Source organism: Oxyura jamaicensis, chromosome 10 (genome assembly GCF_011077185.1).
Source record: "Oxyura jamaicensis isolate SHBP4307 breed ruddy duck chromosome 10, BPBGC_Ojam_1.0, whole genome shotgun sequence".
NCBI lineage: Eukaryota > Metazoa > Chordata > Aves > Anseriformes > Anatidae > Oxyura > Oxyura jamaicensis.
This window is the reverse complement of record NC_048902.1, coordinates 17,458,893-17,473,368: the sequence shown is the minus strand read 5'-3', so window position 1 is coordinate 17,473,368 and position 14,476 is coordinate 17,458,893. Positions and strand designations below refer to the sequence as shown.

The following is a 14,476-nucleotide window of genomic DNA, read 5'->3' as shown; positions in this document are numbered from 1 at the left end:
GCTCCACCAGTGTCCTCTGCCTGGCCTTGACAGCTTCTCCTTCCCATGCCTCCCCACTCACCCAGTTTTCATCCCACAGCCTCACAATGGACGGCTGCTTACCAGTTTAAACTCTGTTCCCCTTCTATTTATACGACTAGAAATGCCCTTCTGCTGCTCTCCCCATCTCTGCGAGCGTACGGAGGCTTGCAGCTGAACCCTGCGTTACAAGCAAAGTGCCAATGAGCAGTTTTGCTGGAGAGGGGAGTAGAGGAAAGGTGTCCATTAGAGGTTTGGGGTGCTGAATACAGCTAAAAGCAAAGCAGAAAGGCTGGTTTGGTGTTCGGGTGATGCTTTGTATTAGGCTGTAACATTTGCTGAGTGGTAAATACCTAAAAATCTGCCTTACGTGACACTTACTTAGGTATCCAACCCTTAATCTGACCACAGTTGAAACCACAAGTAATAAGAAAACAACTGCCATCAATTGACAGAACAAGTATCACGTGCATTTGTATAAAATCACTTTGGACTTGTCTGCGTGCCTCAGATTATTTGAGGAAATCTAGTTGCAGGTGTCTGTCAAGCACCAGCGCCTGCTCCTACTTTCATCTTGCATTTCACGTTCTCCTCACCCTACAGGCAGCCAGATGGTTGAGTGTAAGCCAAAACTAAGAAGGATTTCCTCTTTTCTTTTGAAGGGGTGGGTGCTCAGAGATTTATCAGTAATACAGTTGTACTTAATCAGATAGAGTCTGTCCTGTGTAACTAAGACAACCCACAGCACATTGCTGGCATAAGCAGCTTCTCTAGTGAAGTCCCACTTGAAGTACCATTTTGCGTTCCATGTCAAACTGCTTCTCATTTTTTGGCTTACTTTTGGTCAGTTGTCTTAAAATGCCAGTAATGAATGATGCTACAGTGCAACTTTTGTGTAAGATCATTTTATATTAATCATGTTTAAAAATCATGAACACTACATAATTTAGAGCAAGACTTGTCATCCCACCTCTGCTACATATGTGTAAAATTTGAGTATTAGAAGCAAATGACCAGGCTCATCACAGACCTAATTAGTTCTTTAGAGAATCTACTTTACACAGTAGCGTGTACTATCCCTATTGATGTTAAGATATTATATAATCAGCTTTAGGAAAATGCAGCAGGCTGAAAGGCTCTTTTTATGTCCCTGTGCTCATTCACTGCCTCCAAAGAGAGCACTGAAAAGCAGCCGAATTTTACTGGAAAGTAGGCATGTCTGCATATTTGGGTGGGAAGGTAGCAGAGCAATTGATTATCTTCAAATCCACCTTGGCTGGCAGCTGTGCTCTCCCCAGACTTCTTAATTGAGATCTGTAATACAGACTTAACAGGAGGAGCTAGATGTTCTCTTCTGATGTTCAAATTGGATGGTGAAGTAATGGAACATGCTATTTTAGGAGTTTGGAATATGCCCCAGTTCGGGAGTTAAGTGAGCTCTCTTACTCTGTATGTGAAGTATGCGTTTCCATTCAAACATCAGAAGTGCCCGAGCTGCAAGCACAAGCCTGCAGCATCTCTTCTACCCTTGTATGGAAGAGCACATCATTAACTACCTGCTTAAGCAGTGGATGAAGTGGAATTGCTACCGTGAACTTAGTGCTATGTTAGTTCTGGTCTGGTGACCCTGAATATCATCTTCCCCTAGAATTTTTGAAGGAGTGGTTCATTGTCTTCCCTCAAAAGTGGAAATAGGAAGAGAATTGTTTTGTTGTTCAAACCCTTGGGAAGCAGGAACCTGTCAGTGATTTCATCATCTAATTTATGGCTTAGGTGTACTATACAGCAGATCAGTATCATTCAACACAATTTGTCATCTTGTTTCCCCATGATAGGAGCTACTGGGTTAGTCAGTATGTTGGTTACACACTACCACACTCAAGTTTTTTGTTTTGAAGATCCCTAAACTCCCTGAGTAAAGAGAATTTTCTCCAAAGGAGACACGAAGTATCTAGTAATAATACATGAGTGAGTTTTTCCTTTCAAAAACACCCCAAACACTTACCCTTCATTTTCAGGATGCATGAGGTAAGATATACATTATTAGTCTTGTATTATAGCATAATAGCTATGAGAGCAGGCCATGTTTGAAAAATTTGTTCCAGTTCCTATCTGGTAAAGTAGTGACAAATGAAGGCAAAGCTTCTGGCTCAGAGAACGAGGAGACGTACATGTGTTGAAAGTTAGCAGAATAAAGGTAGTTCTAGACAGTGCAGCTATTTGTCTTACAGACACTGAAACCACAACGAACAGCACTATGCAGGTTTTATGCTTTTATTAACAAAGAAGAGCCCATAGGGCTCATACATTAGTACAAAATACAATCATGTTCCCGTATATTAAAGTTTAACAGCATTTTTTTTTCTTTTGTCTCTTTTCAACTGTTTCACAGTTAAGTTATCAAAACAAACCCCCTGCATATTGAACTTATTATTGTGCAAACAGTATTTAAAGGACCAATTTCTGCACTAAGCCCAGTGTCAGAGAGCAGAATTCGATCTTGTTTTCAACCCCCCTTTGAAGGACCATGTGTGCTTCCTAAGAAGCACATTATAGTTTATTTTTATTTTTTTTTGCAGCAAACAATCTAAGGCCACAGTTTACCTGCAAATAATGAAAAACAATTCAAAGAAGAAAAAGCACATCTTTACCCTTCATGCTTTTGTTTGCTTGACCATGTTTATACCAAACAACTAGCCAGGCAGCACACATCACCTACCAGGTATTAAAGTTAAAAAAAAAAAAGCACCTAATTTTCTTTAAGCTAGCATTTTGAATTGTTAACATGCAAATTAATACACAGCCATAGTGTTTTTCAAGTAGCCATAATGGTATCTGTTTAAGGACATTATGCTTGTTCCCTTTTCCAGGTAACGTAAATCCTGCATTGATTATATGGACTTGCTATCACTTAAATAAAAAGGGCCTAAGGAGCTACATCTTGAGACTTAAGTTGAGAAATACTCATTTTTAGAATGCCCTTTCTAAAACATGCAATCAACTTTTGGTTAAAGCTGCATCTGCTACAGATGACAATACTTAAATTTGCAAATGAAAAAAAGTAACTGCAGTTTAGAAATGTGAATCTCCATCAGCACGTCTTTTATGCTGATGTAAAAGTGACTTGAGGTGAAGTGCCAGAAGTTAGACAATGTAAGGAAGTCATACCAAAAGAAGACTAAAAATATATATCCATATATGCCTGTAGAAAAAATCCCTGCTTCTTGAATGAAGACAGATTTCATAAAAAAAAAAAAAAAAAAAGCATTCAAACTTTTTTAAACTGCAGTTACGGATGAAATGAAGGAAGCTTGATTGCTATTCTCATAGTTATCTCAAAGTACAATGTTTTAACCACATGAAGCACTGGGTTTTAACCCCAAACCTTTCTGTAAGACACATGGAGTAATTCTAACAGTTCAAGATCCCCTGTTGTATAAAGACTTGACTGTAAACATGCATATTAAGAATGCTGTGTTTCTGCTCTTTTAAGTCATCTGTTCATGGTGGATTACTTATTCTAACTGATGCTTGGCAGGAAGCAAACATTCTACTTTAAATGAAGGCAGCAAAGGGCCAAGTAAAATAATGTGCCTTCGTTCTTAGCAGCAACAAACTCACTGTTCTAAGTGACCTGAGGAAGAAAACATTAGAATATTGCACCAAAACAAAATTAAACAGCATAAACAAACAAGGAAAACACAAAAAACAATATGGATAGCAAATGACCAGTGCAGCCCCTGACAATAAATCTATGGACAAAAATGCAGGAGTAATGAGAAGCGTTGTGCCATTATCAGAGGGTTTTATTCCCCTGATGTCTGTTTCCACTTCAGTTACAAACTGTATCTATTCTGGGTATATTTATGCTTCTCCCTATGCTCCCAATCTCATTCACTAACCACAGAAACCATTTAGGGTCCCTTTTAGAATCTTGAAGTATGTTGGAGCTTTAACAAGACTTGTTTTTTTGTCTCAGCTCTGACAATAAGTGAATTTCCAAAACAGAGGTAGGTTTATAAAGGCTTCTGAATAAATTAAGTGTTGTCCATTTTGCTTAGTACACGTGTTGGCAAAAGGATCTTCCCTTGCCATGCTTCTATCATGCTATCCGTAGACGTAAGATGCAGAAAAAGAACTACACAGTAGAAGAGGCCAGAATAATTCCCTTAAGAAACCCCTTGTAAGAGAGCATAGTGCATAAGCTTGTATCAAAGTTCAGTTTTCTTTTTACAGATTTGTATCTTTCATTCAGTAAATGGTTGCCTTCTTAATATTGCGTAACAGTTATTCTGTCATCCATGATACTTTAAATCAGTATAAATGATGAAAATAACACTTAAGAGTTAAAAGGGCAGGCTCTCGTAAAACAAAGTTTAGCTAAAGTGAAGATTTTGCTCCACATTTTAGTAGCGTTCCATTCTTGGATGCAGATAGCATGAAGCTGAAGCCCCTTGAACACTGGGCGATCTTTTGGAAATATTTTCTTACCCTACGTTCTGTTCTACTACAAAGTTCTGAACATCATAATTACTTGAATTCTTCCAGAGTGACAAAGTATAAATTCTTTTTCTCTTCAGAATATCCGTACATTTCCACTGTGCACTTTACGCAGTACGTTCACTTTTTAGAACACATTCAGTATTTTCCAGTACTTCTCATGTACCCCAAGCATAATTGCTCCTACATCCTTTGTGCAGACTAATCCAGAAGATTCTCCTCCATCACCAAACGTGCTCATACCTCCATCTCCATTTTCTTTTGCCTTCTTTGTACACAAGCTTCAATTTTGAGGAAGAAAACTGTCTCCTTTTTAGTTGCACTGTCAGCTGAAGCAGCAGAAAGATAAGACATTCATCATAAATCCTCTTCAAAGCATGAATGAAACAGGCTGAACTTCTTCTACATCAGTTGGATGTGGATCGACCTACAGAGAGAATGTCAACAATTATTGCCTATAATTCTTGCATTTTGGAACATCTTTTTTTGGCCATCTGACAGTAAACACACTTCAGATTCAGCAGGGGCTTTTCAAAAAGCTTTTTTTTAAAAAAACTTTTTGTAGTTTATTTTTTTACCTCTGAATAAAGAGGTGGAGGCTGAAACCGGAACTCTTGTATGTAAGCAAACACAGGACAACACAATTGTTCCTCACAGTCGATTGGTGGTGGATAAGCAGGAACATGTCTGGAAAACTCTTCCTCAGACACTACATCAGCATAATTTGGTGGTGCTGAAACACAAGAGGTACTGCTGACAAATTTCAAAGTACTCACTCACAGCAAGACAGCATATGCATTACAGTTTCCAAGACCACAAGGTCCTGTTTATTAAACATTGTACACTGTCAAATTGTATGAAGTACACTATATTCATAAATATTCTATCTAGAATTTTCTCTATACTAAGCATAAATGATTATGCAGACATACTACAGATGCGTTTAGGGCTACTCTAGCAACAAACCTGTATTGTATCAAGATACACTCAGTAAGCAACTTCAAGGTGCCTACTGCCAAAGTAGAATTCCCACCATCAGAGGTTAGTTATTTCAAGATTCAGTTGCAAGTCAGATAGACTTAAGGAAAGCAGGAGCAGGGTATCCTTACCAGAACTTGTGGATTTGGAGTTAGATTTGTTTGCCTCACTTCTGATTCATACTTTTAACGGTCTACATCCTTTATTGATCTAGTCCTTGAACTGCCACTACTATCTTTCTGTTGTAAACAGTACTATGTTGCCTTATGTGAAGTTCAGTATGTTACCTTCAGGGTGTTCGGGTAGTGTTAATGCCAGCCAACTCATATCCACGCTAAACTGGCTGGTAATGCTGGAGTTTCTGCTTGAAAAGCTAATACATGGAATAGTGCCAATCACTAGAGGCATTTCAATCATCAATTTCTTAGCACCAGGAATATGAATATACACCTGTGTGACAACAAAAAAATGAGAAAGAGACAGCATTAGACCACATTGATGCTCCTAGAGGCTACAATACTGCCAATGCTGTAGGTTGTTTAAAAATTAGGGGTTTCCTCATCACAAGTATGTTTAGCAAATACTCTGACAGCTTTAGTTATTTTTTGGCCATTGCCTTCTTTCTACACCTTATCTAGGTGACATTAGGAAAAATACTAAACAGGTTCGCAGAAGTAATTATGCATTTGACTTTCAGTCCTACCTTCCCATTGCTGACGAGAATGACCAGAATATCCCACTCCGTTTGAAATACTTCACCCCTAATATCCTGTGCAGGTATAGAACTAGAAAATGTTTCTGTGGAAGCAGCAGCTTATTTTCCCCATCATTCCTATCCTTCAATTTCAGAGTCTCCTCAGTATCCTCAGTCTCTCTCCTGTATATGATATTTATTGGTATTTATTGTTGTTCAAAATACAAAAAGCTGCTCATTAAGAAAATTCTTCTATTCCCAAATTAATGTGGTATTCAAGAGTTACACAGGAGTTACATATCTGTAATGAAAATCCGTACTTACAGCTAATGAATATTCTACTCGAATAATACAGCAGTCAAGGATAGAGGGGGACACAGGCGGGATTTTCAGAGTTTTCCCATTCCAGGTATCTGTACTCCCCGAGGCAATATGGTTTCCTCGCACATTGGCAACCATCTGACGGAAACTTTTTGTCTTCCCACTGGCCAGGTAAGTTTGTGTTTGGAAAATGGCAGCTTTAGGAACAATCAAGCGGGAAGAGCAATTCTCAATTTCCGCATAGATTGGTATGGCTTCCCCTTAAAAACAGAAAAAGTTCAATAAATAATTGGTATTTACCAGCTTTCCTTTGGGAATATCAAAGCATGTTATAGAGCACGTACATCATCTGCAATGTTATGAGAACAATACTTGTTAGTTTCCTCAAGCTAGTTTCTTTGCAGAGTGGTATTCAGGCAGAATTATAGCCACCTACTACATTTTATGTATAAACAATGATTCATTCATTTTGAAACATTAAGCATAAGATGAACAAGCTATAAAAGCTTTATTTGCAAATTACGCACCAGTCTTCCTTTTATGTAGTGCTAACTCAATTCCAGAATATTTCATTTCCTCAATCTATCTAATGGTATCAAGATGCCAAAGAAGCTGCTAAACCTCATTCTTGCAGAAGTGTAAACCTACACAAATGGGACATGAAAAATAAACTATATCCCCAATTATGATTTTATCCCCACTAAAAGCATCTTGTTCTTCACATTCAGATGTACGTGGCTTTTCCATGAGATTACTGTCTAACAAGACTTCCTTTCTCTTTATATTCATGAGGTGGGAGTGAGGGGTGGGGTGAGATGATTTTTCTTAGTCGAATTCATCTAGATCTTTACTACCTCCTTAATAGAGCTATTATTTCAACTATAAAGTGTTGCCTTTACAGAGATGAAAAATCCTATTAGATGTTTAATATTCACATCTTGAAGGGTGAAGACAACTCCTCTTACCATTACAGTATCCCTTCCTCTCAATTTTGGCACTCAGAGACACTGGCCCAGAGGTGAAAAACCAACAACCAACCATCTTCTCCTGACTTCTTAGAACAGGTGTCTATAAAATAGAGGAGTTGTTTTTTTTCATTTTACAGCATGAAGTTATCAATCACTTGCAGTTTAATATTAATGCATATCAATTATTGAAATTAATTCTGAAATCCACTTGGATTTGAATCTTTGTACTATGCAATAGAACTGGCATTTTGCCACCATTTTAAAATGGAAAGTTTTAGCTATCTGAACACACGACTGTTTTAAATGGTGGCCAGGATTCAGGATACTTAAAATGATTTACTGGGCACTGCCACCCAGGCGCTGTAATCATGATGTCTCAAATTTGTGTAGTTTTGCACTTTTTTGGTGGTAGTCTGGTAATCCACAAAAACAGACACTGCCCACTAGATGACCCATTACCCTCTGCTATGCAATAACCCGTGGTCAACTCAACACTGTCCCTGCAGTAACTACATACACTGCCTTCACACTCGTAACGTGTTGCTGAATATAAGGTCTACATTCTGCTTACAGATGTCACTGCCAAAACACTTCGCTAAGTTCTAGATCTAGAGAGATTAAAATGTGAGCCAATAAAGAGGAAAAAAGAGTGCTCAAAACATCTAACTATGCTCACATCATGATGATATGTTAAAATTATCCTAGCATTTTAAATAAAATAGAACTTACTTATTCATATTTAAATGAATAACCATTTAGATCCAGTTGCTATCATGAAAGTGCAAGGTATAATTTTATATTATTTTCATAATATGGCTTGAGATAAAAGAATCCAGCTCATTAGCTTCTATCTAGCCTATTTTCTCATTACTTAATGCCCGATCTTCCTTATTACTCTACAGTATTTCCAGTGATTATTAGAAACTCAATGGTTGAATGTGGCCAAATCTGTCATAAGGAAATAACTGAAAAGATCTCTGAAGCAGCTGCATGCACACACTTAATGTTAGAAAACGACATGCAAAATGGAAGGATACGTAACATAATGGCCAGAGCATAAATGACAGGCTGGGCATGATTAATACTCTTCTATAATTACTGTTCCTCAACCTACTATTATTGAAGAGTTTAGGACACTGCAGCCCTATGAATGTAGTTGCTCTGGTAAGAGTAACTACTTCATGCTCGTGCATTATTATTATTAAGCCGTATTTATGCATTTGAAGCCTGCATAACTTTTTGGCAAGAGCACCTAAGCCAGCAGGGTTGTAATCAATGGTATTAAAAAAAAGCCACTCTATTTGCTATTCACACAACCTAAGATCATCTATTTATAGAGAAAAGCTTAGGGAGCTTATATGCTTTCAGAAGTCAGAAAATGACACTGCAGAATAACATGAACATGGCTGGATGGCTGGGTGGTAACTGTTCATTTTTATATCAATTTTAATTTTTGCAGGTGGCCTTAAGGTAGGAATGGGGAGTGGAGGACCCTCTTACCAATAAAGCTGGTGAGTTGACGTCGATATGGCTAATGACCTGAAGCTCTGTCTGCACACTTTGATCAGGTGCTGCAGGTCTTTCCAGAATTGCTTTCACATAGTACTGAATACTGCCATACTTCCCCGTAAAAGAGGTCACCAGAGGCCTGAAACAAACAGTCATAAAACCATTACTATCAGTTTGTAACTCAGTTGCAAAGATGAACAGTTCCTGTATATGTGTTTACCAATTTACTTCTTGTACTTTTAAGGCCTTAGGGAAACTGTAACAAACAAGGCCAATCTACGTGGTGGCTGATTAAGACAAACATATAAAGCTCAACTATCAGTTTGATATTAAAAAGCTTCAGTCGAATTACAGAGTTAATTTTCCACAACAAGCAGTGCCTTTCAGGTTGCATTATTTAACTTACTCTTGTGGGAGTTGAAAGCTGAAGGGAAATTCATGTCTTCCATCTAAAAGAACTAAGCTTTCCTCACCTGTAGAATAAAAACCAATAGTATATTTTAGTTATTCCATAAATAGAACAAAGCAGAGGCTTTTATAAATTATTTATGACTGAAAGCACCCAGATGCAAGGGACTAGCAGAAGCTTTTACTGATCCCAGTGGGTTCTGGATGGGAGCCCACATTTTATTTATTCTGCAATGTGATTTCAATGAAAAAATCAAGGAAGCACTGAGACCTTGTTTCAGTTCAGGATGCTGGCCAATTTCTAATCCAAAATGGCTTCTGGAAAGCACTGAGTTTTCTTTTCCTTTTCAACAGGACTGTGTGTGATAAAGGAAGTGATCTAGGGAAGTGATTGTCCCTCTGTACTCAGCACTGGTGAGACCGCACCTTGAGTACTATGTTCAGTACTCGTTGTGGGCACCCCACTACAAGGAAGATACTGGTTGGCTGGGATGCATTGGAGAAGAGCAGTGAAACTAGAGAAGGGACTAGAGAACATATGAGGAACGGCTGTTGGAACTGGGGCTGCTGAGTCTGAAGAGGACGCTGACGGGAGACTTCATCGCTCTCTGCAACCACCTGAACGGGAGGTTACAGCAAGGTGGGTGTTGGTCTCCTTTCTCAGGCAAGGAGTGATAGGACATGAGGAAATAGCCTCAAGTTGTGCCAGGATAGGTTTTGTGCCAGGACAGGTTTAGATTTTGGATAACATGAAGAATTTCTTCAGAGAAAGGTTGGTCAGGCATTGGAATCAGCTGCCCAGGGAAGTGATGGAGTTGCCATCCCTATCAGTATTTAAGAGAAGCACGGACTGGGCACCTAGGGACATGGTTTAGCTGAGGACTTGGTTGTGCCTGGTTGATGATGGCTGTACTTGATGATCTTTAATGTCTTTTCCAACCTAAATGATCCTATAGTTCTATGACAGCAGCTCATCTGCTTATTCAATTAACAATTAAGCTACTTTCTGTACTAAAAAGCTCCAATTTAAGACCAGCATTACTATTATTATTACTAGTATACATAATCTTAATACATTCTTAGAGGGCCTACTGAAGTGGAGATTTAAGGCCTAATGGTTACTTCTCATACAGATAAACTTGAGAAATATTTCACCATTACATGATTAAATGCCATTTTCCTTCAATTCTTCAGTATTTCCCTAATGCCGCAGTGTTTGCATGACGGTTAAAGGTGTTTCTCTGAAGTCACTCCAAAAGCAAGCTAGTTGCTTGCAGAGTCTTTCACTTCAGGCGCTGCTTACAGTGCATGAGGAACACTCAGGTGCCTAAGGTAATTTGGGAAAAGCTAACCCCTGCGGGACACATTGTGTAGGATACCAACGTAACGAACCAAGTGAAAACTGCAGGCTGTGTTTCTGGACCTGTGGCTCATGGCGCAGCAGCCATCGTAGAACAGCTCGGGTTGGAAGGGGCCTCAAAGCCCATCTGGTTCCAACCTCCTGCCATAGCAGGGACACCACCCACTAGCTCTGGGCCTCACATCATCTGCTCCTGACCACCTCCAGGGATGGGGCACCCACAGCCTTTCTGGGCAGCCTGTCGCAGTGCCTTGCCACCCACGGAGCGAAGGATTTCCTCCTAATGTCTAGCCTAAATCTCTCCTCTTTTAGCTTAAAACCCCTCCCTCGTCCTGCCGAGGATCGGGCCGAGCACTCACCGCCAGCCCACTGCGGGCTGCGGCCGCCCCGGGGGCTGCTCCCCGCACCTCTGCGTTCCCCCCCAGCCGCCTCCCGGCCCCTCCAGGGGGCACGGCTCCCCCCTCACCCCCCTCTCCCGTCCCCCCATCCCCTCACCTCCGCGCGGCTCCCGCAGCAGGCTCTGCCGGACGTCCAGGTACCGCACCTCCGCCTCCCTTCGCGGCCCCACCGGCCCCGCCGCCGCCCCGCGGGCTCCCCCGGGGGCCGCCGCTCCTCCTCCTCCCGCTGCCGCCTCGCCCCACGCCACCCGGGCCCGGCCGGCGGCCTCGAGGCGCAGCCCGCGAAGCGGCAGCGGCCCCGCCAGCTCCAGCAGCACCCGGCCGCGCACCGTGTCCCCGCTGCAGTAGCCGCCGCCGCCCGGCCGCGCCTCGTCCTGCAGCACCAGGGCCAGCGCCCGCACCGCCCCGCCGCCGCCGGGCCCGCACCCGGCCGCCGCCATTTTGGCGCCCCAGCTCCCCCCCGGGCAGGCCGCGGCCGCCGCCGTCGGTGCCTTTAAAACCCGCCCGGCTCCGCCGGAGCCCTCAGCGCCGAGCCCCGCCCCCCCGGCGGGCTGCGATTGGTCGCCCCGCGGCTCCCCGCCTCGCCGTTCGCTCGGCCCCCGGTTGGTTTCGGCGGAGGGGTGCGCGTCACGCGGCGTGATCGCCGCCCTCCAGCCAATGGGGTGGGGGGAGGAGGCGCGTGGACAGCGCGCCGATTGGCGGGGTGGCTGCAGGGCAACGGAGGGGCGGCCAATGGCGGGGCGAGGCCGCCACGTGCACGGCCCGTGGGTAAACAGGCGGGGAGGGACCGGGCCTGGCTGCGGGGAGGGGCGAGGGCGGGCCCGGGGTGGGGCCTCCTGGGCGGTGGTTGGGGGGGGCTGGGTGAGAGGTGAGGGTTGGGGCCTGGGGATTGGGGACTGGGGGCTGGAGACTGAGGGCTGGGGACAAGTGATTGGGGGTTGAGGACTAGAGAATAGAGGCCGGGGGCTGGGGGCCAGAGGCCAGAGGGAGGCCCAGGGCCATCAGCGGGTCTCCGTTCCTGTCAGCAGGGCGGGGTCGGGAGCTCGGTGCAGGCGCTGCGTTGCCATGGGGGTCAGCCTCGCCCCGTGGGCGGTGGGATTCAGAACAGAGTATAACGCAAAGATTGGCGGTGCGGTGCTACCCCCTCAGTTTGCCTCAGGGAGGCTGTGCCCTGCCCTCGCTGTACGCACACATGCTGAATTCCCTCCATCACCAGCTGGTGCCCGGCTGGGGAGCTCGTTCCTTCAGAGCTGAAGTGGATGTGTAGGGCCGCGTGCCGCTAGGCCTCAGCAGCGCGGCAGAAGCCTTTCCGTGCAAACTCTGAGGGTCGTACTTGACAAATCCACCCACAAGCATAAAAGCAAGGCAGGTTATTCCCAGTTTGTAGAAGCACAAGTTTAGGAAAGCCCCCGGCACCTGTATGCAGAGCAGCGCAGCTATCAGTGTCCGTAGGGGAACAGGGCCAGACCCAGCAGCCTGGCAGCCGTGCGGCTCCGAGCCATGGCCAGCCTGATGCACGTTACAAAACCGAACAGCGTGCTTGCACTGGTGGGTTACTAAAGCTAGTTTTGTGTAGGAAGTGTCACACTTTGTCATCGCCTGAGTCTGCAGCAGGGCCTCTCCCTGAAGGTGTGTGCAGGGAACGACCTGCTGCGATCCCCTCGCTGACAGGAGGCATTGCCCTGCCCGAGTCACCCACGTGCCCGACGCTTCCAGCAGCAGTTGCTTCCTGCATTGTTCCATCGCTCACGAGCACTGGAAAGGAGCAGCCTGGTGCTTCCTCGCTGACTCAGGTAATTACCGGAATTAGTAAAAAATGGCTTCCACACTCAGAGCCTTGGCTTCTAACTAACTGACGTGATAACCTCAGGGTTCCTTGGGATTCATGGCATGCCTTTGTGATATCCTGTCCCCTGAAACGTACGCTCATGTTTAGAATTACTTCTGAGATGAAGAACTTAGCCTTGCTGAGAGCCACATAGGCCTTCGGAACACCTTTCATTGGCTACGTGTTAATGCACACCTCAGCGTTAATCAGTAATAACGTGGGGACGAGTAATGTGATTCCAGATGGGGTGAATTCAGACTTTATCTGGACTGTCGGCCACAGGTTCCCCTGCTCATGGTGAAGAATTATCTCAGTAAAGAAAAAAATGCTGTGATGATTCGTTGAGTATTTAAACAATTTTTGGATATTCAAGTTCCTTTTTGCTTTCTGAATTAGTTTTCACAGAAACTAACAAACGTTTTTATCATATTTGGGAACAGAGATATATTAACGTATCGCTTTGTTATTTTTAGTTATTTAAACTAACACTGCTTGATTGTCCTGTTCCATATAAACCTTTTTCCATGTATTAGCAAGTGTCAGGTTAGTTTTATAGCAAGCCAACAGAATGTGCTCGGACAGATACGCACACAGACTATTTGCTAAATTTGCTTACATACAATGTATGCAATTTCTTGGTTTTGAAAGTATTACATAAGTATATGTAAGTATTTCTTTGATTTTGAAAGTATTATGAATATAAGAGGAAAAAAAATCAAAATTCCACATTTCCGTTTTTTCCCATATGAGTTAGATCCTGTATAAAAATAATTACAGGTATTACATGTAATCTCTTACAGGTATTACATGACCATTCAAATTTTGCCTCCTGTTATTTCCTTGCACGTGCAAATGAGCTAGATAGGGAAAGGAGTGACCGTGGACAATTGTGTATAAAAAAAATAACACACAGAATCAGTGAGAGTTTAGAAGCCGTTATGACTTGATCAATCACAGAGGATACAGAGAGTAGGAACGCTCCGTCACAGTCAGATGCTACTTGTTCCAGATGTTTGTTTCCCCTTTGATAGGTTTTTTTCAGCACAACTCAAAGACCAAAACTTCCTTGTTGAAATTATCATGCAGTGATTGACTATTTTCACATCCACCCTTCTTGAGAACACTTTCTTGTGCATGAGACATTTCAACTGACCAACACAGTGAAGTCATCGCATGAATGATGGAAACTACCACATCACTATTTTAGTATCTGATAAGCTGGAAGGAAGGAAGGAACAGCAGATGAACACTCAGACAGTATGGGTGTACGTGTGTGACTGGATGCATGTGTGTGGGTGTATGTGAGAAAGAACAAGAGAGATTAAAATGCTTGATTATCCTTTCTATTCTTTTATTTTGCCACTTTATTCAGGACTATGTAACAACTAACTGCCTTAGCAAGCTAATTAATGCACAAGTTCTCCTGTGAGAGTAAAGAATACAGAAAGAAAGGTCTCACTTGAGTGTGCCCTCAAAGTTGTGATCAGCTCTAGC

General features: G+C 43.0%; 1 protein-coding gene and 1 long non-coding RNA gene across 3 annotated transcripts in view; one reads left to right on the top strand and one right to left on the bottom strand.

Moving 5' to 3' along the window:
- Positions 1-2,278: 2,278 nt before the first annotated feature.
- ARRDC4 (arrestin domain containing 4) lies at positions 2,279-12,364 on the bottom strand. The gene is made up of 9 exons (XM_035335950.1): positions 12,341-12,364; positions 11,252-12,071; positions 9,395-9,461; positions 8,980-9,127; positions 7,477-7,579; positions 6,515-6,771; positions 5,784-5,946; positions 5,097-5,251; positions 2,279-4,945 (listed from the first exon to the last, which is right to left on the bottom strand). Exons 1-9 carry the CDS (start codon positions 12,362-12,364, stop codon positions 4,889-4,891), a joined length of 1,794 nt encoding a protein of 597 aa, XP_035191841.1. The 3' UTR covers positions 2,279-4,888.
- Positions 12,365-12,642: 278 nt separating this feature from the next.
- LOC118171898 overlaps positions 12,643-14,476 on the top strand; it is a 51,122-nt gene continuing 49,288 nt past the window's right edge. For both annotated transcript variants that reach the window (XR_004753447.1, XR_004753446.1), the window contains exon 1: positions 12,643-12,947. This is a non-coding gene — a long non-coding RNA (uncharacterized LOC118171898). The remainder of the gene's footprint in view (positions 12,948-14,476) is intronic.

Bases quoted from the DNA above. Each gene is read 5' to 3' on its own strand.
- ARRDC4 (XM_035335950.1), bottom strand. From the start codon at position 12,364: ATGGAGGGAATTCAGCATGTGTGC. The intron at 9,462-11,251 runs GTGAGGGGATGG...TTTATTCTACAG, and splicing joins GCTGCGGGAGCCGCGCGGAG to GTGAGGAAAGCTTAGTTCTT. The intron at 5,252-5,783 runs GTAACATACTGA...CTTGTGTTTCAG, and splicing joins ACTACCCGAACACCCTGAAG to CACCACCAAATTATGCTGAT.